Source organism: Grammomys surdaster, unplaced genomic scaffold (genome assembly GCF_004785775.1).
Source record: "Grammomys surdaster isolate TR1022 unplaced genomic scaffold, NIH_TR_1.0 193, whole genome shotgun sequence".
Lineage (NCBI taxonomy): Eukaryota > Metazoa > Chordata > Mammalia > Rodentia > Muridae > Grammomys > Grammomys surdaster.
This window is the reverse complement of record NW_021604638.1, coordinates 12,764,971-12,792,465: the sequence shown is the minus strand read 5'-3', so window position 1 is coordinate 12,792,465 and position 27,495 is coordinate 12,764,971. Positions and strand designations below refer to the sequence as shown.

Here is a 27,495-nt window from a genome sequence, read left to right as displayed (position 1 = left end):
GTTCCTGAGTTAACACAGTTCCTTTACAACATGTACTATTTGAAACTCTGAGCCTGGATCACCTCACTTAATATAATATTTTCCAGTTTCATCCATGGTCTTGCAAACTTCACAATCTCATCTTTCTCGATGAGCACTCTTATAAAGAATCTGCCTGCAACTTTGCTCATGTCCTCAAGACAAATTTGTGACAATTAATTTAGTAGGCCTAAGTAAATCAACTAGCTTATTTTTAGGGATTTTGACATATATTACCAGATTGCCTCCCTGAAAGTTTGTATAAGTCTGGGTCCCCAACAGAAGAACATGCCTAGGCCCAATTTCTGCCCACACTGACTATTTAAAAAATTAAGTATATGTGTCATTTTTAGAACGCTGGAAAGCACAGACTTTTTCTTTCCACTTTAATTAGTCATTTGCATTGATTCTTTTGAGAACATGCTCTCCACACCCTGGGCTCATCTTTCTGGATGCTTCTTCACTTTTGACCCTCTTTGTCTTAGCGAATTGTTACTATGATCCCCACGTAAAAGACGTGAAAGACACACTTAGCTTTTGCATACTTTACAAATACTTTTGTTTTTGTTTTTTCCAGATTTCCATTTGTGTTTTAAAGCCTTGGGCTATGTAGAAGCTTTTAAAAAGAGACAAAATCCTCACTGATTCTTTCTAACTAACCCCTCCTCTCTGCAAATATATCTTACTGTGATCAGAGGGCTGCTATTGACATTAGAAGTATACAAATAATGAAGAGAAATATGGTCAAATCCTTTCAAATCTTGTGATCCAGGGAGCAGACGGGTATTAAAATCACTCAGATAATTTCATTCAAGTTATTATCAGCACTCTCAGGTAAGGGCATGTGGTACTAGGAGAACAGTAGACAGAGACATGCTAGGCTAGAAAGCCAGGATATTAAGTGGCAAGTAAGTTAGAGTTGACAGATATATAAAAGTATCTAGGGTAAGTGCAGGAAATAGAGGGAGTGCCATGGATAGCTTTCTGAGGTCAAGGGTGGAAGGAGAAAAATAAGTTAGGAAGTCTGTAGTCATTTTGGAGACAAAGTATGTTAGCTTGCATCAGGGCAAGGGGTGTAGAAGAGAAATGAACTGTGGGAGATTTCTGTCAGGCGAAACCAGCATGAGTTGATGGTGACAGATGAGGATAACGATGATAGGATGTGTCAGGAAGAACCAGAACTGCTAAATGGAGTTCACGAATTCGACCGTTATTCATACAGAGACGGGTCTCAAAGGATGACTAGTTTTGGAGGCCCAAGAATCAGACTGTTATTCATATAGAGAAGGGTCTTAAAGATGACTAGTTTTAGAGAGGGATCTGGTGAGTAGAGCTTCTCTCTGAGGTATATCTAGAACATCTAGTCAGAGTGGATAAATAGCCTTTGGAAAGACAGGGCTGAGGTCCTTGTTTGGCTATTGAAATCATGTTCTGGAAATAAGTAGAACAGCAAAAGTATAGACCAAAAGCGAGAGTCCGGGGAAGTGGGGAGGGGGGGAGCTCAGATTCAGCTAAGAGAAACTGGTCTCAAGAATGAGGAGGAAAACTATGACACTAGGATCCAGTATTGAGAGGAGAAAGAGGGAACCAGGACATTGAGATTGAGTTGTCACTGTAGCAGCTATAGAAGGAGATGAGGTCAGGAAGGGATTGGTTAGCAGTGATAGGTCTGGCTGAATGGTCAACTCAGAAGTGACCTTGAAGTTACTATTGAACCTATTGTCTCAACACTTGTGGCCAGAGTAAGCATACTTTAGGGAGATTAGTTATATAACATTACCTGGAAAGGGCTGAAAAGGAGATGAACATGAGGTGGTATGAGCAAAGACCTTTCATTATGATGGGTAAGAAGATGTAAAAGACAGTAGAGGTGAGAAGTGAAGCAAAGACAAAGGCCATTTCCAAAGATGGGGGTTGGGGGTATCCCATGGCTAGAGTTGCTAAAAATAATCCAAAAGGGACCACATGCTGGAAGGGTAAGAAAGAGAAAGGGGGCTGACTTGGGAGTCCCCAGAAAAGGTTAGAGCAGGAATGGATGGGGAGAAGTCCCCTTCTCACTGTGAGGGATGGAACGGGGACAAACAGATGAAACTGATTAGGTAGGAGCTTCGATATCCTAATGGCTTATTTTTTCTTGAAGAGTTGGGGATAATTTGTCTTCCAGCAGTACAAGAAACTAGGGATAGTGGAGATGGTTTAATCACTGAGGAGTGAAATAGAGAGAAAGGGGTTTTCTGCTGATTCATCTGAAAGCTTGTCTGAAGAATTGGGAAGGTCTGTCTAGTGGAAGAGGGTCTCCCTGGTGGGTAACAGAGGGTTACTTGGCAGGAAAGTTTGTGGGATGGAGATGGATGGGGGTTTGTCTGATGAAGGTTGTGATGGTGAAACTCAAACTAGCAGCACTAGACTTTCCAGCTGAGGGCAGATTATCTTTCTCATCACAGATCAAGCAAATAAAAAACACCAGTGAGTAATTGTTATGACTTTTTTATGTTACTGCCATTTTTCTCTTTCTATCTAAAACTGTCATCCATCTGGAATGTATTTTCTACATTGCACGTAGTAGAAATTTACCCATAATTCCTTGCGATGTTCTTGGGACAATTACTTGGCCAGTGAAAACTTTCCACTATGATTTAAAATGCCATCTTTCCACGGTGGCTTATTTTATACCCTGGCATATGTTTTCAGCCTTCACTGAGTCATAGCTCCTACTATGACAGTATCTCCCTGTAGTTCTAGATGACATGTTTTAATAATATTCAGCAGAGCAAGGTCTTCTCTTTCATTATTATTCCCTTTCCGTGTTTCTGGGGTACAGTCACCCATTTATTCTTCAAGGAAAACACATACTTGCAATCCTAGTGTTTGGGAGGGAGATGAGACGATCAGAGGTCCAAAGCCATCCTTTCTATAGAACATGTTTGAGAGTAACCACGGTTACATGAGACCTTGTGTCAAAGAACTAGTAGTGAAAAGAACTTAGCAATAATTTTATAGAAATTCAAAGCTATTTCAACAGAACTGATTTCGGTAGTTTCCTTTTTCTCCTCTTTTGAGGGCAAAGGCCATCTCTGTAACCATGGGTCCTTCTACTCGGTAACACTATTTAAAGCTTCCTCTACTCATGCTTCTCTTTGTGCCCCTTGATTAAAACCATGGAATTTCTGTGTATTTCTATTAATTGTATTTTCATAACTTCATTACTCTTGTTTTGTATTACATTAAAAAACTTCTCTTTTGCTTTGCATGGTATTAAAAATATATAAAGTTTGGCTGTGCTTATCGAATGTTTATAAAAAAATAATGGCATGCTGACTGTACAAAGAGCAAAGTGTTACTCATTTTGCACCCCTCATTGTTTCTTTCTTCTTCCATTCCACCAACATCAACATAATTTACAGTAACCAGCCAAATTGTTATTTGGGAATATATATATATATATAATCTCCTCCAGGACAGCAGGTCATTTGGTTTTTCTTTCTTTCATTCACATAGATAAGGTGCTCCTAGACTTCCGTTTGTCACTCAAGGATATCTGGCCATCCATCAGCTGTGTATTATTTCACTTCAGTTCTGAAATTGTCATTATTTTTAGTTTTATCTCATCATTCCAACCTAGATTGAACTTAGGGTTATATCCAGATGGTTCTCTCTTGTGTATGGCTTACATGAATATATGGGTTTTTTAAAATCTCTTTGAATGTATACCAGACTTCACTAAGGTGGACTCAAGCCTTCTGGCTGATATTGAGAATCTTCTGGTAGAGGAGATAGGGATTTTAGCTTATCTTTAAGGTCTTACCTATTTATGCCCTGAGAGCTTTTATCTTTTGTCCTTTGAGAGGTGGCTCACTAGTCCTGGTTGTCTTGGAAGGAGCTTCGACCTCTGGATGACTGTTGCTTGAGGTAGTGCCTCATAGTAAGCCCTCTACCATCAAACCTGTGCTTACAGTTTCTGTCTGAGCTCCATCCAGGAATGATGGATGGCTCCTCCCAGAGCATACACTGTTGCCAAGGTATACTTAGGAATAGATAGACCTAAGAGCTTATCACTCTACACATGTTCTGAGTAATGTTAAAGTGGTATCAGCATTTTGGGTGCTCATGTGCAGTCTTCTGTAAGTTCTCACATTTTTATGTCCTTAAAGAATACTTGGCATGATCAGCTTTGAAAGTCTAGGCCACCTGGTAAGTGCAAAATGACACTTTGCCGAGATTTCTCTCTGTTCTTACCTACTTACTAAGTGAGCTGAACGTCTGTTAATATTTGTTGGCTATATTGCCTCTTTGTGTTGAGTTCCTGGTTTCTTTATTTCATAAAACAAGTGCTATATTTTTATATAATCTAAGGGCTGGGCTGCACTCAGAGGCAGCCTGTTTCAATAAGAGTCCTGAGTTCTATCCCCAGCTCAAGAAAAAAAAAAAAACTAGTAAATTTCTCAGTTTGTGCCTTGTATTTTCCTTTGGATATAGATCAGTTACTAATTTTTAATATAGTTGAATTTATCAGAGGCCTTCAAGTTTTATATGAGAGCGAGAGAGTAAAAGCATGAGAGAGAGAGAGAGAGAGAGAGAGAGAGAGAGAGAGAGAGAGAGAGAGAGATTGGTATACAGTAGCAGACACTGCTGACACCCCACCTCTATCCAACTGAACAATGCACAGGCTCAGACACCTCACATTCTCTTTACCCAAGGCCATGGGAATAACCATGGTCACTATACAGGGGAAATAAGTATTGTTAAGTTTTTAAGACATCCATCAGTCATGGAAGATAGGAAGTTGATGAGTGGACATCCATATTTCCTCACCAGTGGTTTGGTAACTCCACATTCTACTGGCTCTAATCAAAGCCTTAAAAACACTGAAATCCTGGTGGCATGCATGTGGCGGGGGAGGGGTGGCGGTGGATGATTATGACAGTGAGGATGACAAAGACATTTCCAACCCATGGTAGACTGATGCTATAATAAATTACTTTAAGTATGGATCACTGGGAAATAAAATTAAAAACTAAAAGTAACACTTAAAAAGCAATGAAAACAAACATTCCTCTTCTTCAAACACTCAGGGTATGTGCTTGCACTCATCGGTCATGGAGAAAGAATGAATGACTCAGTGCCTGTGTTTGCACTACACTTTGAAAGGGACTGTTCTAAAATTCAGTGTTTGATGGAATCGCTGGTTAATGTGTCTTGTCCTGATTCATTCCCGTTCCTGTTTCCTCTTCTCCATGCCCAGCGTGACCTCCTAAATATTCTTCCATCAAAATCCTTATTGTAGATTTGGCTCCTGAGAAACCCAGAAAATAGTAATGTTGAAGAGATACTTTCTCTAGTCCAAGGTCCAACAGTATTGTTTAAATGCTTATGAAAAGCTTGCAATTAATGCTTTTGATAAAATGACCTTTAGTAAATGCACACTTGCTGTGTAGTACGATTCACTACATGAATCACTTGACTTCCTGCTGTGCTACTTTTAACTCATACCACATTTCTACGCAGGTGTGGGTCCTGAGTTCTTGTAGACCAACCCTGTATGAACATTACATTTTCTTATGAAATAAAAATTTGTCTCAATATAATCAAAACCAGGAAATGGAGGAAGACTTTTCTAGAAGACCTAGGTTCAATTCCCAGTACCCACATGATGACTCACAACCATTTGTAACCCTAGTCTCAGGGGAAATAAAACAGCCACTTCTGGCCTCCATGGGCACTGTACACATATGGTGCATAGACATACATGTAGACAAGACACCTATACATATTATATTCTATATACTATACTATATTATATTATATATGTGCAGGTTTTATATATATTCACACATAATATGTATCGGTGATAATACACATATGTAATATTAATGTTCATCTTCAGGACTGTCTTAGCTAGCCATTTCTTCTTTGTATAATTACACTTTTGGATCAGCATGCACTTTTTTCTTTAATGTTTGAGTTTTTCATTGTAGTTGCTTAAAGGTAATTTGTCTTGATATTAATCTATTTTATAATGTTATATTTTCCTATAACAAGTATAAGGTACCTCTGGAGGGCTTCCTTAAAATCTGTTGTATTTATTTTTATTAAAATTGTAAATAGTATCTTTTAAAAATATTATATAGTCATTGGGTGAAAAGAAATGGAATATGCTCTTCACTGTGGATATCTTAGGAAATATAACAATTTTAATTCTAATATTTGTATTCAGAGTTTTTTGGGTTATCTATGTAAATAATCATAGCATCTGTAGCTAATGACAGTCTTATTCTTTTCAGTTTTTTAGCTCATTTTATTTCTGTCTTTTAGGGTCACCAATACAGCACTTAATGGGAATAATGATAGACATATGTGTTTTTCCAATTTTAAAGATAATGATGCTATTCTTTATCCTTTCATGTGGTGTTTGTAGGTCACTTGTAGTTACCATTTAGCAGGTTAAAAGGTCCATTTTATTCCTCATATTCAAGGAAATTTTGTTTTGAAATCATGCTGGGCTTTAACTGAATCCATTGTAGTAATGATACGTTTCCTCCCCTCTCTTAGGATGTCAATGGAGTGAATTATATAAATGGGTTTTGCAAAGTTTAACTAATGTTGGTTTCTTGAAATATTTTTTTATATTCCTACAGTGTTATTGGGTTGTTCAGTTATATTTTGAATGGGATATCTGCACCTAACTTCCTTCTTTCTCGTTGCAAACTTGGAAGAAGTCTTCTAAGACTCTGGCTTGGAAGTCAAGGTTATGGTCACATCATATCGGGGCAGGAGGTTTAAGGCATTTTCCCTCTGTGAAGAGTTGTGAGTAACATGGGAATGCAAAATCCCTGGGTGATGATCTTATCACATGTGTAAAATCAAGTCAAACTTAAATCATTAAACTTTTTCTTCATTGAAAAAGGTTAAGCCATTGGTTCTATTTCTGAATATAACGTATAACCATATGAGATTTTTTCTCTTTATTAGGCTTTAAATATATTTTCAAGAATTTTTTCATGTCATATAATTTTCAAATGTTAGTATAAAATTATATTTAGTATCCTTTAAAAAGCCATTTTACTCTTTTCTCTGTGTGAAATTAACTCTGCACAAGTGGATAAAACAAATAAACGTCTCATTAATTTTGTTCTAGCGAACTTCATTCTTTGACCTTGTTTTTATTTATAGATTTTATTCCTTATCTACACAGCTAGCAAACAATTTTGAACTCTTTTAAAAGATCAGTGTGGGGGAAATGGTGTCTTTACAAATGTTAATTTCCCTTCCAGGAACATATTCCATAACAGTGTTTACTTAGTTATTCTTAAGACTGGATATTAACATTTGCTTTATAAATAAAACAACAAAAAGGCCTTTCCCCCTTCTAATTCCTAGAGACACTTGATTCACAATCAATCTTTTCCTCCTTTATTAAGATGGAGTCACTTTTTATCTGTCCAGAAACCTGTCTTTATGAAAGTACTAAGAGGTATTATCAGAAGTGGGGCTATTACAGGTGGTCTGGCTGTATGCATCTTTCTACTAGTGAATGAATACCTGTTTTAAGTTTCTTTAAGTCAGAGGGAAAGGGAAGAAATAGAGCATCATTTGGTCAGACAAGGATTCTGCTTGCCTTGTGAGGATGTACTCAGAGCATTTAGAGAAATAACCAGGTAGAAGGAGGGTTCTCTACAGAAAGTCTTTCTAGCTGTTTTGGGGAGGAACAGCCTATAGTGTCTAAAACACTGTACTTCCTCTCATTGGAGCATCTCCTTTTCAATGACAACTTCCAGTTAAAGCACTTTCCATTTTGCAATTGTCAATCTCAATGCTCAACTTGGTAGGATGTAGAAGAAAGGGAAAAGGAGCAGAGCACATGTATCTACTGCTCTTTTCTTGGCTGCAGAAACTATGTAATGAACTGTTTTAAGCCCCTGGTGCCTTGATTTCTCTGCTATGATGCGGAAGCTGTCAAGTCAAAAGAAAATCTTCCTCCTTAAGTTGTTGTCCGAGTATTTCATCACAGCAATGGGAAAAGTGAAAAAGATACTTTCCTTATTTATACCTGGGATATCAGCTTGCAGTAAGAGTGCCCATCCTCTGCACTGTGGCCTGGCATCTGGAGTGGTTCATGGCACTGAACTCCAGGTAGCCCATCCATGCCTTTAGCCCTTGTGCCCAGGGGCTGGCTTCCCATGTACTAGTGCATTAACGTCTTCCAGCCTAGTTGTGTTACACCCTCTTATGGAACTCAGGGCAAGCGGAAAGGGGTCAGTTTTTATATTTCTTTGGGAATGCATCTAAAGAAAGATGATCAGATCACCGTTTAAATAAAAATTCATATTTCTATCACTTGGACCTATAAGGCATTACCAGGAAATGGCTCAGACCATGGGTTTGAACCCACACTGCCAGAGCTTGTGTTTTGTTTATATTTGTTTGTTGTCTAACCTGGGGCAAATTACTTAACATCTTTAGGGGGATCTTTCCTTGTTTTAAGGAGGCTATAAACCATCATCTTCTTAGTAGTTTGGCAGAGGAATTTAATATTTCATGACCATAACATGCTTAACAAGGTGCTTGGCATAAAGTAAGTACACACTGTGGTTGGTTTTCCCTCCTTAGGATCCCATGGCATTCCCCCAAGAGCTGTTCTAACAGAGGTTAGATACCATACTTTGAATTCTGCAGATCCAATAACAACTGTTTCCACCTCTAATGGTGTCTTTACCTCAATCTCCTTTTCTGGAGACATATATTGCTAACTGCAGAAGCTGTATCTTCTCATAGTTTCCTGAGGATGCTAAACAGCTCCTACAATGGTCTTCTGATTTCTTTCGTAAATAATTGCAAAATTCATTTTGTCTCCTAGGACTCAGGAGCCATGATTTGATAACATATTTATGTCTGTGTATTACCTACTTGGAGCTGTTCTATGTACTTGCATTGTGATGGTAAACGAAATAAAAGAGAAAATGTCTCTGTGGAGTGCATTCTATTTGGGAGAAGATAGATAATAAGAGGTAAAGTGTAAATGTGGTTTCAGTTGATAAATGCTAAGGGGATACATGAAGCAGAGAAGAGAGACAACGTGTCATGTAAGAGGCTTTCACATTTAAAGGAAACTGGCTAGGAAGAGCTCTCTAAACTCTAAACAAGAACGATAGGGTCGATGAGATAGCCCTGTTTATTTGGTAGAAGGCCATTCTAGTCAGAGGGAGATGATGAGTGCAAAGGCCTTGAGGCAGGGGCATGCTTGGTGTACTTGAAGCCAATGACCAGATTCATGAAACGAGACAGAAGTAGGAAATGAACTCAGAACAAACAGAATTGGGACTCCTAGTGACTTTAGAACATTATACCATGGGGGCATTTATTATCAATAACATGAGAAAGATCAAGGATTAGATCAGAAGGCTGCTGTGAGTTTCTTCATGGTTTTTTTTTTTTTTTAAATCATTCTGGCTATATTGTTGAGATGAGCATACAGAGGCCAGGGCTGAAGCAGGGGGCTAAATAACTGGTCACCTAATCCACGATAGCCATGGTGATCACCATGGCTAAAACTAGAGAGCCAGCAGTATAGGCTGTGAGCAAGCAATGGAGTGGGAGTAGGTTGTTCTATGTCTCAGAGCTACTGTCCTGAAGGTGGAGCTAAGAGATTATGCTGATGAGTCAGCTGGAGAGGGTAAGCTAAATCTTTGCTTGGCACAAAGCCGGGTGTGCCAATTACAGACAACATAACATGAAGGGGGTCCCTAGTGCTGTTCAATCCAGAGTCTTAGTCAGACAAAAGCAAAGAGTGAAGGATTTTGGCTTGAGCCACTAACAAAAAATAGGTGCTTCTAATTAAGATAGAGAACACAGTTGGGAGAAGGATACTGGTGTTGGTTGAGGGATGATGACCACCTCCTGTTTGGGATGTTTTACACCAAAGAACAAGAGCAATCTAAGTGAGGAGGTGTAGCTGGCAGGTGAATAAATCACTCTGGAGAGCTGGGGAGAGGTCTGGCCTGGAGAAATCAATTAGAAAAATTATTAGCTTGTGTGTGGATTATAAAGCCATGGGATCAGAAATAATTAGGTTAATAAATGGAGCCACAGTCAGCAATCTGTGGCCCTTGATACAAATCCAACTAGCTGCTTGCCTTTGTAAATAAAATTTTATTGGAAAATCGTCATACCCAATCATGTATATATTGTTGCTGGATACTTTCCTGCTACAGCAGCAAAATCAAATAGCTGCCAAAAAAGATCTACATGGTCTACAAAACCTGTGTCCTAGGTCTGGCCAGACCTTGGCACAGAAATGACTGGAAAGAATCTCAAAAATATAAGTCAATAAAGCTAAGACATTGAAAAGAAATCTATGAGGAGACAAAAAAGGTTCTCGAGGGAGAGACATATCTAGAAATGTGTGATAACCCAGAAACTAAGTGGAAAAGAGAGCCTTAAAGAGGGTGTAACAGCCAACCATGCCCTGCTAAATAAAAGCTGACTCCAAGAATGCCAATGGTTGCATTTATGTAAGATCCCAGGTGTGATGGTTAACCTTTATTAACTTGGTAAGATCTAGAACCACCTAGGCAATGGACCTTTGGATGGGCTCATGGGAGATCATTTTGAATCAGTGTAATTGAAGTAGGGAGATCTGGCTACTGTGGAAGACGTCATTCCTTGGGCCAAGATCCTGGACTATATACAAATGAGAAAATGAGCAAAAGTAGAAACATTTATGGTGCTTGGCTTCCTGACAGTGGATATAATGTAACCAGATGCCTCGAGGATCTGGTCTGCTCTGACTTGTCTACCAAGTGACCTACACGTGCAAACTAAAAGGAACTACTTGTCTCTTGAGTTGCTCTTGCCATAGCATTTTATCACAGTGGCAAAAAAGTAAGTTAACAGGTGATTTCAGAGGAACCGTATGGGAGAAATGGTGTGGACTTGAGCAGCCTAGGTTGGGTGTGTTCAAGAAGTTCAGAATGGGAAAATGGACATATGAGAAAGAGTGGATGTAATGGTAGCTGGAAGAGAGTGTAAGTCTGGGGAATCCTGCCTCTGTCTTTCTAACGATGATGGAATGGAACCTTTTTGTAAAGTATAATGATCACTTACAAAGAGAAACATTGCTGCAGGGTAGATAGTAGACTATCGCCAGAGTAATGACTTCCATTAGGCAAAGGGAAGGAGGATTTGGCACATTAAGTATAGAAATTGGTCTTCACTTAGAAAACAAATACTTTATCCACAGAAACAGGATGGAAGACTGAATATGTGGGCATTATGTGCGTTGTGTAGGTCAAGGGGTATTAAATGTCTTCAATTTACTTAGTATTATAGACAACAAGTGTATCATCTAAGTGTGAGAGCAGTATGGAGGTGTTGGTGGAGGGCTGAAGATGGGGTAATTATTCTAAAGAAAGAAGGAAATAACCAGAGAAATGGGAAATGCTTTTCAGGACATACTCCAGGAGTATTCCTGGCTTCAGTTGGAGCAACTGGAAGTGTGGTATGTGGTCAGCTACAAAAGGAGGGTCATGGATAGGCATACAGTTCCTTGCAACCATATTGCTGTGGATCAGAATAAGAACTGGGCTCAGATGCTGAGACGAGATGTAAGACCAGGACTGGACCATCAATTGATCAGGAACCTGGAAGGGGAAGCAGAAAGGAGAAAGGTCCATTGCAGTGGGCTTGATATTTTATAGTTACAGAATGTGAAGGTGCAAAACAGAAGGTCATGGTCAAGTTCAGATGTAATCTGGATTAAATAAAGGCTGGAGGCTGTCTCAAAGTTATCCCTTGCCATAGTGAGGAGAAATTACACATAAGTCTTTGGCTTGGCTTTTTCTAATCTAGAGTTATATTCTGTCTGATGCTGGCTCCACTTATCACAGGTGAGGGTTTTATTTGCAGCATCTATGGAGTAGATTTCTATAACATATTTTTTTCTTTATTCTTAAGAACTTTGCCCATGAATACCATGAAATACAATCACACTCCTGATTTCCTCCACTCAACTTTTCCCATATTCCCAAATATGTGTTCCTCAGAGTTTCAAGCATGCTGCCCCTGCTGGTCCCTTATCTCCTTCCTCTCTTCTATCCACTTTTGTCACCGTATGGATATAGAGCTTTGGGAAGCCTAGCAGTGGCCAGAAAGCCTAGGAGTTGGCCACACCTTCATAGGAGGAATGACCATCCTTCCTATACCAGCTATGAACTGCTAAAGGTGCTTTTGTAAGAAATGTGTCCTAGAGGGTACCGCTTCTCCTGATAATGCCAGAATTTTAGCTAGCTTGATTGTGTGCAGATAAACCCCAAGTTTATTAGTGTGCTAGGCATGTCATGTCTGGAAGATAGCATGTCATAGTGTTCCTTCCCATTCTTTGGCTCTTACATTCTCGCTCTCTTCCTTGATGTTCCCTGAGCCTTGGGGGGAGGGGGTAAGGGGAGGATAGAAGGTTAAGTTGGGTAGTGATAGTGATAAAAATGTCTTGTTTAGGGGTGAGCACTCAGTTTCCTAGTCCCTTTGACCAAATATGTATCTCTGCACTGACTGCTGCCTACTGTGTACAGCATGTCTTAGAAGCTTGCTGGTACTATTGCCCATCTTACATGTGAGGGGGCTCATATGTAGAAGATATATATAACTTGAACAAGGTGTCCTAATAAGGGGAGAAAGAGCTAGATACAGCACATCCTCCTGCCTCCAAGCATGTGCTCCTCTGTGCCATCACTTTGTGGATTTATACTTTGGAGGCTGAAAGGTGATTATCCACCAGATGTCAGAACCATGGTCAAGATGTCTCAGCCCCAGGCCAAGGCTCGTCTCAGTAACACCACATTACTGCTTGTGTAGGTGAGGATGTCTTTTACAATGTAGGAGGGTGACTTTCATTTGATGAAACAGCATCTCTCTCTCTCTTCTCTCATAAAAGACTCAGCAGTGCTGAGAGATTTCTTCTTCTCATATCTTCTAAACCTGTGCCTCCTTCCATTCTTTTATTTTTAATTCTGTATAATTCTTTAATGAACCCACACTTTTCTTGTCCACAGTTTCATTTCTTCTTCTGTCACAGCATGGAACTTTCCATCCTCTTGACAGAGTTCTACAACAAAGGTTAATTACTTTATAATTTCATTCTCTTAAAAAAAAAGCACACTAAAATTGCTAATTTTAACTGTGCTTCTTGTCAGTGGGTTCATGTAAATTCACTGTAATTAAACCAGATGTTTTCTTATGCTTTCAAGTCAGGTGGTAATTTAAGGGGGATTTTCATTTCAATAGGAAAAAGAACAGATTGTCTTCAAGGAAAGCTTCTCCATTCCTTGTTTCTTTCCCTCCCTTTCTGTCCGTTCCCATCTTGTCTGCCCTGTGGCCTCTCCTCCTCTTTTCTCTCAATTCTCCATTTACATGTCTGTAAAATGGGTTCACCATGGAGAATTTAAAAGGCAGGAATTGAAAACATAAAAGTTGTACATCGGAGCCATGGACTAGGAAGCTGGGGCTTCTGCTTTCTTCAGCCTGACCAAATTTTCACCATGAATTTAGGGTATCTCACTGGCTGCTTGGCTGGTAGATTGTTCCTAAAAATCAAACTGCTTAGCAAAGACTTCAGCAGATACCAGTACATGTAAAATGAGTCCTACAGAGTGTTAGGTTTTAAAATAAATAGCTGAGTAAACTATTTAATATATCGAAGTGGACATGGCTGCCAGGTTCTTCCAGCATCGTTCAAGGCCTACCCATTACAGGGTATAGCTGGTATACTCTGCCCCCAGGCTAAACTTCTCCAGCCCAGAGCTGGGCTGTCCTTCCCCCACAGGCCCTTCCCTATATAATCCAGACAATTGTGGTTACCTGCTCTTTCAAGCAATGACTATGTTATGGAACTTGGAGGCAAGAAGAGCTACCAACAGTTAGCTTTAGCAAGCCAGGACAAGTGAGATTTGATTGTACCTGAAGGACCCATACAAGTCCCAGCTTATGAAATGATGTCCATTCATGAACACTGGGATCTCGGGATCTCGGGAGAGGGGATGGACTTTGCTGTCAGGTACTCATTCATTAGCTCATTCACTAAGCCAGTGGTTTATGAGCACACATTATAGACCAGCATTCCTCCTCTTACTAGAAAATATCCATTAGGGACTAAATCAAAATGAAGTCTCTATTTCATCAAGCTTATATTCTGAGAGAGAGAGAGAGAGAGAGAGAGAGAGAGAGAGAGAGAGAGAGAGAAAAAGCTAAAGAGCAAATGTAAGATATAAAGTACAATACAGAAACAGAGAAAGTGGAGAGGCATGTTAGAGAGGCTCTGGGCTTTCCTAACACATGGTCAGGGGAAGTCACATAGGCTATACTTAAGAATGTATGGATTCCCCACCTGAACGACCATAACAACCATAACTGCATGGTGTTTGGCAACAGACTACAGGAACAAGAGTGTGAGCACAAAGCCTAACTCATTGTGGGCATATAGAAAACATAACTGCTTTTCTGCCTATCACTCACAAAACTGCGAGCTCATCTTGATAATCCCTACGGCGCAATAAGCTGAGGTGAAATGAGGCAGTTAGGACCTCTTAGGGTACATAGATTTTTATCCTTGTAGTCGGACTTTGCATTGTATTATACATGCCTTGTTGTTATTTCCTATTACACTTTCCCTCCTTGCAGGCCTTAGGTGCCACCTCTTATTAGTGTAGATGTACCTATCTCCAGCAACACACACCCCGCATCTGGCTTGCTGCAACCTACGAAACCAGGTGAGTTAGGCTCATTAGAATTGTACACAAAATTAAGGCACTGAGCCATGGTACTTTTCCTTACATGAAAACATTTGAGTTGAAGCCTGTTTTGCCACACTTGGATAATAGACCTATTATATATGGTTAAACATATTAAAGATCAATTTTGTTAATATATTTTATACTGTTACTTATTATAATCAATTATTTTTTTATGTATTGTTAAGATTACATTCCCATATTATACAATAGGGAAAATACTGCTTGTTCTTTCATATTTGGTGTGAAGATTAAATCAGTACATATAGCCTGTGAAAATGAAAAATGACAGGCTTTCTTTGAAGGAGAACTTAATTGATTGTGCATTTACCCTTTGATTTCAGCAATCCTACTGTGAAGAATTTACCTGAAGATACATTTCCACAGACACCTAACAACATACACACCAGGCTATTTGCTGCAGTGTGACTACAGTATGCCTCTTTATACCAAGCAGCCAATCAACCAGCAAATATGATACCTGAAATGGAGGGATGCAAGATGACCTAGATGAGGAAAAAGTAGGTCATAGTGAATAACTGAAATAGCCACCGCTGGACACAGGCATATCTACCCACAAGGCACCAGGACACTATTAGCAGAATGGGTAATTTCTGATATGGACTGTTTTCTAGGAGAGATAGTGAACATAAACATGGGTGAAGCATACATTGTTCCATTTTTTAAATATGAAATATATAAAAGGGAAAGGAGACTTTGAGTTCTGGCATGTGAAAGGCTCTGGGTTCAGTGGGGTTGTGGACTAAGGGAGGGAGGAAAGGGGAAGAGGGAGGAAGGAGGAGGAAGAAGAAGGATGGGGAGGAGGAGAAAGAGGAAAAGATTATTTACTTTTTTACTAAACAAACTAGAAATTAAAAAATAATTTAAAAGTTAAACATAAATTTAGCTTGCATCCCTCGTAGAAGAAGTTTATTTTTGTGGCTGTTGAAGATATAATTGGTACAAACCCAGAAAACAAGATTACGGAGTACCTAGTCCCAGGTGATGTATCTACAGTAAATTCCTATGTCTAAGGCACAGAAAACACATAGCAGAAGGGGCAGAGAGTATCTAAGAGCCAGAGGACCAGGTCATCTGATGTGAAATAGTGTCTTCTATATATGACAGGAAGCTGCAGCCATAACAACTCAACAACCTGGACAATGGCAGTACCAACCAACATGCCACCAGGATGGAGAAATCTCATAAGACTCCTTCCCTAGGAGTCAATGAATGGCTAGAGAAAGGAGAGAGGAGAGAGAGGGGGAAAGGGAGAGAGGGAGAAAGAATGAATCAGTCTTCCCCAGAGTCTCTTAATTGTTATCCAATATAAAGTAGTCAGATCTAAGACATACAATATACAATACAAACAACATTAAATAAAAAGTAAATAACAAAATGTGGTATTTTATATTTAAAATGTCACTCTTTCAGGTCTGTACTGAAGAATACAAATGGATAAAGATTGTGACAGTTATTTCTGAGAATGAATCTTTTTTTTTAAACATACAATTTTGATTTTCTTATGAAGCACCTAATTTGCATGTTGGCAGCAGTAGTAACATTTATTTTTCAAAATATAGCTGGAGGAAAACCTTAAAATTAAAAGAACCTTAGTTGGCTAGCAAATTAATATTAAGATCATTTAGAAACTCTGAATGTTTGAGCATAATATTTTGAATGTACATTCTCAGCAGTACACAGGTTAGGGTAGAGAAATGAAAATATTCTGCTGCCTAACTTGGTAGGTTCACTGTTTGCTGGTGAGTTGGTACAATTCAAGGTAGTGGAAATGAATAAGCAAGTGGATGTGGAGAATCTGGGGTCCTCACTGTTGGAATACATGTGTGGAATGTGCAGAAGTATCTAGAGGCGTTGGGATTCAGTCACAATGGGCTCATGATTTAAAACAGTTGAATTATATTCTTTAACTCTTTCTTCCTGGAGCAGCTAGTGACATTGCTGTTCCAGTGATCATACCTAAGACCCGTCTTAGTGCGCAGAGACCACTACCTGTAGAAGCAAGCAGAAATTTTCAGGTAGTGATGACCATAACATCTTGAGAGAAACATTACAGACAGTCCAGAACATTGCATCATGCAAGAATCAAGGGTGACTAATGAGGATACATCAAAAGAGGGTTCCTAGAACTTACATAACCATTGTTAAGACGTAATGAGAAGTACACACTATTACCTTTTAATGTTTTAATGGGAAAAATGTCTTCCATCCTGGTTTTATCGTACAGAGCTAAGTTTAACGATAGAAGAAATATGAAATGAACAGTGTGTTGGACTATTTTTAAATTACATTATTTACTTATAATCTCTTGAGTTTGGAGGGATTCTTTCTAGCCATGGCCAAGACAATTTCATCACTCAAGAAAATAAAGATACTGATGAAGCTGAGTACGGTGATTCAAAACTTGGTTGTAAATTAGTCTGAATCCTAGACACATGATCCTAGAGAAGATGATGAGAGAATGCCTCTCTGAAGAAACATATTAATCAGAAAGTGTAGGCAAGATAGCAGACTTTAAAGCACCAATATAGCAACCGATTTTCAGTAAGGCTTATGAAGAAGTGCTAAAATCATTGAGTAAAGATTTGGTGTGATCATAGGATACTTGCATCATCTTAAAGCATTGCAAAAGAGGAAATGTATCAAAAGGGAAATATATTTATGTGTTTATATCTGGCCTATGTATTTATATGTGCTATATATATTTATGTGATATATGTAAATATATATTATGTATATATATTTTTATGTATATATATGTACATATATATATATGTTTATATCTGTTTTCTCCGTTAATTAACTACATGTGACATCATCACAGAGTGTCTCCCAGAACTTTCATGACCCTTGAAAAGATGCAATCAGAAATACACAGTACTTTCTTTTAATGCTTTAATAAAAAAATGTCTTCCATTCTGCCTTTATCATGCAGAGCTAGGTTTAACATTAGAAGAACTATGAAAGGAACAGTGTGTTGGGCTATTTTTAGTCACATTATTTAGTTTCTTTGTTTACAGAAGTATATACAGATAAATGCACACGTATACGTGTAGGTATGAGTGTCTATGTGTATCTGTGCATGTGTGCAACATGGCATGAAAGTAGAGTTCAGAGGGCAGCTTTCCAGGGTCTCCTCTCTCCTTCTACTTTGTGGATCTCAGGAATCAGACCTCGGGTTGTGAAGCTGGGTGGCAATGCCTTTACCCACTACACCTTTTTGATGGCCTATGTTGACTCATTTTAAGGAAACGTTAACTTTCTTAGATGTTATATAATATTGCTGATATGTATTAGAATGTCTTTACTCTTTAGCTATACTCACTGAAGAGAACTTTTATTAATTCTTCAAGAATTTTATGTAAGCATACAACGTATTTTGATATATACATTCCAGCTCCTCCCCCTAACTCCTCCCAGATCCACTACTCTACCTCCCGACTTTGCCCCAACTTCATGTCACGTGCTTTGCACCTCCGCAGACTTCTTATATTATTACACTTCCACAAGCATAGCTGCAGTTTGGCTAAAGGTGATGACATAAAGATCTGATATATTTGTAAAAGACAGAAAGTCCATTTAACTTGTTTTTATCAACAGCCATTTTCCTGATAAAGCCAAGTGTCTCAAAACTTCTCTTTCTAATAGACAATTATTCTACAGACCCTCATAGGTATTGGGGTGACTGATCCTGGAAACTTCCCTAATATCTATGTTTTGAGAGCAGGTAAGAGCAAAATGAAGTCAGCGAGCCCAATCTTGGGGGCTGCTCTCTGGCTCTCAGAAGGGAGTTTCGGGTATACATCAGTACCCCACTCCAACCTTGGTGTCTTCTCAAGATGAATGAATTTCTAAGAGAAGGAGCCAATGCCTTTCCCTCTAGGTAGAAGGGAACCTGCCCCTGACCTTCAGGAATTGTCTACAGTACTCTCGAGGCATGTCTTAGTCTAAACTACTCAAGTGTCTGATGCCGGTGGATGGCTTCAGCCAGGAGTTTAAGACTAGCCTCAGCAACATATTAAGACAACATACCAACACACAGAAACAAATGCAAACTGCCAAAGACTATCCATACCCACTGAAACCTTCTAGCAGTTTCTGAGCTGTGGCCTCAGAAGAGCTACAGACCAAGGAAGGGTGTCTTATATGCTGGTGTCTTTAATATGATAATGTCCACACATCTCCTGGAGCAGGAATTGATGTTTTATTAATGATGTTTACTCTAAATTTAATTTCAAAGCACTGCTGTTCCCACATTGTTTTGATAAAGGCTTTGTGGTTTATTTATTTTCCTCTTGGTGGTAAAAATGAGAAAGAGAGAGGAGAAGACATAGCTTAAAGCTAGGACTTGGGACTTGCTGTGGATGGAGGCCATTCTCAGAGTGCAGCTCAAAGGGGCCGTGTGAACACTTGAGAAGGGCTCCCTGTGAGTTGCTCCTCAGCAACTCAGCATCCTCAGGATGGTTTGTCAACAAGGCTCCTCCCTGTCAGCACTAGGGGTAACCTGGTGATGGTAACTGCTAACCACTCCCCATCCATCACCCTGCTTCTCCAGTCAGGACCCAGGTATACTGCCAATCCCTCAGGATCCTCAGTATACTTTCTGAACCAGTGCAATGGTTGGAAAGGCCCAGGAGATGGGTCCCACAGCATCTCAGTGGGAGAGCTGTTTGTACCAGAGGTTTCCTTGTCAGGACTTCTTTTTTTCTGTTATTGTTTGAAAATGTAGTAGTTATGCTTATTGAAAATTTATTACTGGGTCTCAGGCCATTTTTTAAAAATCTACTACCCCCTTTATTCAACTCCATTTTATAGGTTGGAAAATCAATGTCAAGAGATTAAAAGGGGGGATGCCAGACATAATGGCTCAGAGAGTCTACCTTCTCAATAGTACTTTTCTATCTGCTGGTGGTAGGGACTCTGTATTTCTGAAGCAATGGAAGACATAGGGGAAGCTACACTCCCTCCCCTGGCTTGGGACAGCTGACACATAATTTACCCTGGAGAGTTCTTCTTGCAACTGCCCAGAAGTTGTAACATGGCTTTCTCCACTTTGTTGGCCTATTTGTCATCCCCTACCCAAACTCTCCTTAATAGTTTGTGTACAAACTTCATTGAGTCATATTCTAGAGCCATAAACAGCCAGGCCAAGGAGAAGGCTAAAATACACAGAGACAAGACTTTCTTAGACACCACAAATTCTATCCTACACAAGACAGCTACTGTGTGGAGCTGCATGCAGATTGTACTAGAACCCTGGGAAGAAACAGCCAAGAAGTTTGTGGCAAAGAAAACTCACAGAGAAAGTAAAGTTTAAGAGAAGTCTTGGAATAGCAATAGAAGAGTCTGTCCTGCATACATAAGGGAGATGTCAGACTAAAGAAGGAATAACATTGGTAAGAAGGTAGCTATGTGTGCTATCACCAAAGTTTCTGCATCCCAGCATTTTCAAGGTAGAAAGCACATCCAAAGATCCAGGGTAAGAGGCAAACTCTGTAGTGCCTTGTAGGGTTGTTGGTGGTGTGGAGTGGGGAGGGAGCTGAGGTAGAGAGGGGATAGATGGGGGAAATAGGGGAAGGTAATGTGGTTTAGGGGAATGTGGGTTGATGTGGGGGGAGGTGGGGTGGAGTGGGGGAAATGGGAGGGTTATGGGGAGATGGGATGGTTTGGGAGAAATTCCTAGATTGTTTTTTTAGTCTCTCTCTTGAGCTCCCAGGTGTAACTTATTGAAAGGAGGAACACAGGAAGATAAGTCAGCATAGACAAGAACATTCATTCATTTTGCAATACATGGTATTTGAGATGCCTGTGGGACATCCAGGTAGATAATCAGCTTTGAGCTCATTCAATGTGCACACTAAGCCTTAAGCTATTCTATGTTTTCTTGTTTTAATTTGTGCAGAATCAAGTTGTCTGATTTTCAATCTTGACATGTTTAAACAGTAAGATGAAGACCCTTTCCAAGAGGCATCTAAAGAGTTAAGACTTGGGTAGAAAGAGTGATAGAATACAAGGGGAGAATTGGGGAGGCAAGGGATCACCATGAGCACAGATTTATGACTAAGCTGTCACTATTCATGGAAATACAACATTACTCTGGAACTGTACTATTCACACTCTGCAAGGTCCCTTTATGGGGACCTTGAGAATAGTAGGGAGGCCAAAAACAGGACAGAGGATAAGGAGTTGGATGGATCAGTAAAGTGCTTCCTCTGTAAGACTGGGGGCCTGAGTTCAGATCCCCAGCATTAAATAGAAATCAGGTATGGCAGAGCATTCCTGTATCCCCAGTGCGGTGAATGCCATGGTAGGAAGATCTGATAGCTACCCAATTCATTCAAATCAGTGAGCACCATATCCCAAAGAGAGACCATGTCCCCAAAATTGAGATGGAAAACATTGGAGAAAACAGAACACTGACCTCTGGCCTCCAAGTGAATGCACACAATGGAAATATGCGTGTGATGTATGTAAACACACACACACACACACACACACACACAAGCAGATGAGCAAAAAATAAAATCCTCCTCACTCACTGGCTTGACCCATGAAATCATGCTTAACCTTCTCCATTCCCATAAACTGGCCTCTCCTACTCACCATCCTCTTCAGTCTGTACCACCAACTCCTCACTCTCCATCCGACCCTCAGGGTTGGACAGTAGCAGCCGCAGTCTGATGGTCATGAAGGGCCGTAGACCCCGCAGGGTATAGTGGGAAGAGGTCTGGATCACCTCTTCAGCCTCATACTGCTGCTGGTTGAACACGTACTGGTACTGTACTGTGAGGTTATAGCTGTGGCAGCGGGTCACTGCATAGCCAAAGGGTTCCCACTGCAGGGTCAGCTGTCGAGCCCGAATGTCCACAATCTCCACATTCTGAGGGCCATGCACAGGATCTGTAAAATACATAATAGATACAAGAGTTTTGAGGAGACTGCAGGAAGCCGGTGGATGTTGTTGTTCTTCCAGACACAACTCACCCTCCCCAAGCTCTCCCAAGGCTCTCGCCACCTGCAGCATAATTAACAGGAAGGCTGTCTTTAAATTATTTTTTTTTATTTAGACACACATGTCTAAGACAAAACAAAATACATAGGGTAGAAATATGTCACATTTCCTTCATAATAAAATATGTCAGTCATTAAAAATATAAAATTCACCAGGCATGATGGCGCATGCCTTTAACCCCAGCACTTTGAAGGTAGAGGCAGGTGGATTTCTGAGTTCAAGGCCAGTCTGATCTACAGACTGAGTTCGTGGACAACCAGGGCCATACAGAGAAACCCTGTCTTGAAAAACAAAAACAAAAACAAAACAAAATAAAGAACAAAGCAATCTATCAAAAAGTCTATTAAAAAAAAGAAAAGAAAAATATAAAATTCTTAGCTGAATGGTGGTGGTGCACCTTTAATCTCAGAACTTGGGAGGAAGGGGCAGGCATATCTCTGTGTGTTCAAAGTCAGCCTGGTCTATAGAGAAAGTTCCAGAACAGCCAGAACTACACAGAGAAGCCTGTCTTGAAAAACAATAGATAGATAGGTAGATAGGTAGATAGATAGATAGATAGATAGATAGATAGATAGATAGATAGATGATAGATAGATGATAGATAGATATAGATGATACATACATACATACATACATACATACATAGACAGCAGACAGACAGACAGACAGACAGACAGACAGACATAAAATTTCTTGGTTGCTTAGGGCTTCACCAGAGTTCCACTGAGTGTACATACATCACATGTCTATCTTGGGAGCTACCAACTGCACATGCTTCTAAGATGGGCTACTGGAGTTCTGTCCTGCTGTCTGTACTTAACTTGGCTGCAACCTTTCTCCACATAATTGAGGTTCCCCTCCTCCCCTTCTATCCAGTGGCACAATCTGGAACTGTGGTTACATCATGAACAGACATCCAGCCTCCAACCATCTGTATGATCACAGCACCCCATGAACTCGGCCTTTGGATTCACCTCCGCACTTTCCCTTATAATAGGACGTATCATTTGCTAGCACCCTGCAGCAGTTCACTCTTTGTCCTGTTCCCTCCATATCCTCCATGAGCACCATCTTCCACTCCTCAGTACTGCAACACTGTCCCCTACCTCCTTACTTACCAATCTTTGTCCCAGTCCCCCATATGTAGCAACAACCATGTCTTACTTTATAATCTGCACATCGAGGGAGGTTTATATCTTGCATGAGGTAAAGAAATGGCTTTTGTACTAAACTGATTAAAACAAACAAAACAGTGATGCTTGAGTTCTGACTGGCATTTCACTCCATACTGCTCACAGGACATTATCAAGCTATGCCATGTCTTCGAGTCTACTTTTTACTTAATTTGAAAATTAAGTGATAATAGCGGCTCACCCAACTGCAGGAGAGGGTAAAGCTGGATGAATTATCCTGAGCCATTAGACTTGCACCTGGAACTTAATAAGCACATCATATGTAATAGCTGGGGGGTTGTTTTATAGCAATAGAAAGAGTAATAAGTATAATCATCCTTCAGATGCTATACACAACCCAAATGTCTTATAAATGGCTGTTCTGGGTAGAATCATTATTCGCTATGACAGACTAGGATGTTGCCACCTCTCCAGACCTTGAGTTCCCAGAGCTGTTAGAGTAAGCTGCCTCTGGGTCAAGGAACCAACAAGAATGGCTACGGGTGAGGGCTTTTGACGCCAGCCGAGGTCCCTAATTTACTATGATGTGGGGAGTGTAACTTTATAACACCTTTGCAAAAGAAACACACTTCATTCGCGTGTCAGAGAGGAGGAGGATCCATCCCCAAACCATGCACATCAGTAGCTCTGGCCTCTTTTCAACTGAGGAACTGACACTCACTCTTACAGCTCTATTATCCATGGTGCATGGTCCTGTGTTCAAAAAAAGATCAAGAGTCTCAAAAGCAAGAGTGACTTTGTAAAAGTGACATTGTATGAGTCGCCTGTTATGCTAAACCTATGTATGATAAAACATAAACATGGGTGCAACTCATAGTTAGGGGCTGTGACCAGGCATGTCTGCAGTTACTCAACTAGATGTCTCTGGGTTGCCCAGGCTGCAGTAAACATAGGTGTACAGAAATAGTGATGGAGGGACCTTCCTGTCTGCCAAATGTTAGCATCCCCTCTAGGCTTTGAACAGCAGGGATTTTTCTATCTGTAGAGATTCCAGAACTCTGTTGCTATAGACATCCAAGTAATACCTTTCTAACACTCCTCCAATGGAAACTTCTTCAAAACCAATCAATACTCCACCCTGGGGAGACAGTCATCTCGTGGGGCACTCTCCTTCTCTCATTAGGAAGTGAGTGCACAGATATTTAATACTCAGTTAAGACTGAGGACACATTTTTGTTAAGCATCTTAAATACGACAACAATCCATGTTGAATTCAATTTTTGAGATGTCCAGTATGGCCTAAAAGCACAAATAAAATACTGTCAATGGAACAGCATCCAGGAAGTACTTGTTTTATTTCCTGTAGAGGGATACTTGGAGGAAGGAACTGCCCCATTTGACAAATGGATAAATCGAGGGTTACAGAGGTCCTGGAGCGTATATAAAGTAACAAGTCTAGTGAGTGACCATATGAGGCTTTGAATTTGTATAGTTCTGACTCCATGTCTAGCTTGCAAAGGAGGTAAAAAGAGGTCTGGAACACAGCCACTGAAGGGATGCCTGCTGGGCTTGATAAATTGCAAAACTCTGGAGGAGGCATCTGAAGACCCCTCTCTAGAGAAAAACCAAAGTTCTGAGGGATAAAATGATTGTCCTCGGGCCACACAGGGAGAGGCAGGGTTGAGATTCACAATCTGAAAAAGTCCAAAGCCTCTGTTCTTCTCTACTACGACACCATTGGAAGCTGAGGTTAGAATAAGACCATCAACATGAAACAGACCTCAGCCACCAGGAATTCAGGAGAGACCTAGAAGAATCCTATGGATAAACAAGAATTGTAACACAGAGATTGCTTTGTTCTTAGGAGCCTGGGATCTGCCTCCAAAGGGACAATGCTGGGACTTAACGTTAAGCTGAACAATGGTCTATCTTCCACCCCAACTCTATTTCTTGCAACTAAATTGTGCAGAAACACATGTAAACTCCTCCATGTCTCTCTCAGATGTAGACTTACCCCAAGGCCTTGCCTTTTTTCTCAGGCACAAGAGAAACTGAAAGCCTGTCCCCCAGCAAAGAGCTTCCCTACATGTAGGAGTTTTGGGGCACACGCAAAGCCCTGGTTCTCCAAAGCATGCATGACTGAGTTAGAGCATGGCTTGCAGCCAGACTCTGGCACTCAATAGCTAAGTGACCTTGGCCAAGGACACTTCATCTCTGTGCCTCCATCTCCTCATCTATAAAGTGGAAATTACTGCACTAATCTCAGAGGGCTGTTAATGAGCATAAAATGAACTGTAAAGAGAGAAAATTGCCTTTCCCTAACAGTGGGGATTCCTCTTACACAGAACTGCCTTTCTTGGAGAAATGCCCTAAGAAGCCTTTAAACAGTTTTTGTGTCTTTATTCTTTAGGATTCGGTTCTTGGACACAATAAAATATCATATCTAGTCCCATTTCCGCTCCACTCTGCCCCAAGTCCCCCAAACACAGCATAACCCCTTCCAAACTTCATGCTTTTCTGCTGTCATTGTTATTGTTTAGAACTCACTAAGTTTAGCCATTGCTAGCAATATATATATATACACACATATGAATGAGTGTTTTAAGAATGGTAGCTGCATTCCCAGGACTTGGAGCCCTACTAAATGAAATGTCCACAGGAAGGTAAATGCCAAGTTCTAGGATGGGGATGAATAAAGTAGGAAAGTTAGGGAAGTAGTTAAGTAGTAAAATGTTAGGGGTACCCACAAATATAACTGTTCCCACATAACTCCTTGACTTTCAACATTGTCTTCAGAGGTCACAAAAATACTTACTATGGCAGAACTCTAAACAAAACTGATGCACACTTTGGTCAAACAAGACTCACACAGGCTCATAGAAACCAGGAAAATGAGACTCAGAACACACCCATATACTACACAGACCTTGGGAGATGGTTTGTGGAGGTTTCCCAGGCTATGAACATTAAGAGGCTCAGGAAATCTCAGTTCAAATGCCATAAGTTGGGGTTCTAGTGACCCTCTGGGTAAGATACATATGTGATGAAAGTATCTTTATGACTATGGTAACTCACATTCTGGAAAACAGACTATTTGGCAGGATCTCTGGGCTAGGTAGTGCCCTCAGCATCTGCCTTTGGGAACAGCTCTATGGTAGATGTCACTAAGGCTCCATGAAAGGAATGTGGCCATGGCTCCACGCACCACTGTCCGTCATACTTAGCATTTGTCACGCTGTCCAGGAATTGCTTGTTTATACATTTGTCTCCCAGATTGCTGGGGACTATTTTCTGTTTGTCTAGCATCTCTAGGATCTGTCAAGCAGACTTCCTAAGAGATGACCAGATGGTGATTTGTTCTAGGAAACTGAGCTCTGGTCACTTGTTCTGCCCTCCCTCCTCCGTTCATGCCAGCACATCAGCAGGATCTCCAAGGGGCATATTTCCTTTTTGTTTACTTTTCAACCACAGAGATGTCTTGACATCATACATAAGAGACAGTAGTTTCCAGAATGTGTAAGGGGAACATTCATGCATTTAGTGGGATGACCCCACCCCTACCCCCAATAAGCTTCACCCGCCAAACTGAGATTCTGCCTCAGTAATTGCCTTCTGTGGGCAAAGTCCTGGGTTTACATTTGGCCTGGTGCAAACAAGGAGAAAAATTGCTGAGAAAGTCTTGTGTGTGCAGTAGAGATTGGTTTGTTGAATTTATATCCCCCGTGTAAATACATCCAAGCCTACAGCCTCTGGTCTCTGCCTCTAGATAAGGCCCTGTCTATCTGACCTTCTTCAGTAACGGCCTACAGGCCAAGAAGAGAGCAGACAACACAGAGCTTCTGGCTTGTCTGAGCAGCTGAAAGTTATCCTCTCACTAAATATCAAAGTGTCTCTTATCCTAACACCTTCTCAGTGCAGCAATGCGGCCCTGTCCTGAGACCCATATTGGCTCTTGTCAGACTGACTTTTTCCCAGGACATAGGCTCAGCAGCCAGTGCATTGTGCCCACCTGTCCCCTGATCTCCCTTCTGATCATGCTTCACATCACAGATACCCTAGAATTTTAGGTCCCCATAGCTACAAACTCATTGTAGGGCCTATGAGACCTACTTTCCTTAGTTGTCCATTCTCATGAGCAGTGCTGGGCCAAAAATGGGAAAAAAAATGAGTAGAGAGATCTTAAATTTGAGGTCTGAGGTCTCCACGCATACCTGCGCAGATCCTTTAGGAAAGGAACAGAGTTGTATCAAAGGAGAATGGAATCAGACCATAGGCCTCTGCTTGTCCTCATATTCCATAGTCTATTAGGTTTTTACATGTTCTATGTACAGGAGGGGGAGGAGGAGGGAGGGAGGGAGGGAGAGAGAGAGAGAGAGAGAGAGAGAGAGAGAGAGAGAGAGAGAGAGAGAACATTATAACACTGTGTGTGTAAATATCCTAGGAATCCCTGGAGAAAGGCAACACAAAGATGTAAGATGTCAGAAGGTTGGATTGAGTAAACCTGGTTATCTTGAGCTGTTAAGTTGACACAGCA

The 27,495-nt window shown here is 40.5% G+C and overlaps 1 protein-coding gene across 1 annotated transcript in view; it reads right to left on the bottom strand.

The window, feature by feature from the left end:
* LOC114623086 (receptor-type tyrosine-protein phosphatase T-like) overlaps positions 1–27,495 on the bottom strand; it is a gene marked incomplete at its 3' end in the record, with an annotated part of 676,953 nt that overhangs the window by 140,628 nt on the left and 508,830 nt on the right. Inside the window, exon 8 of the mRNA XM_028769777.1 lies at positions 21,420–21,716. Within this exon, the coding sequence (XP_028625610.1) occupies positions 21,420–21,716 (297 nt within the window). The remainder of the gene's footprint in view (positions 1–21,419; positions 21,717–27,495) is intronic.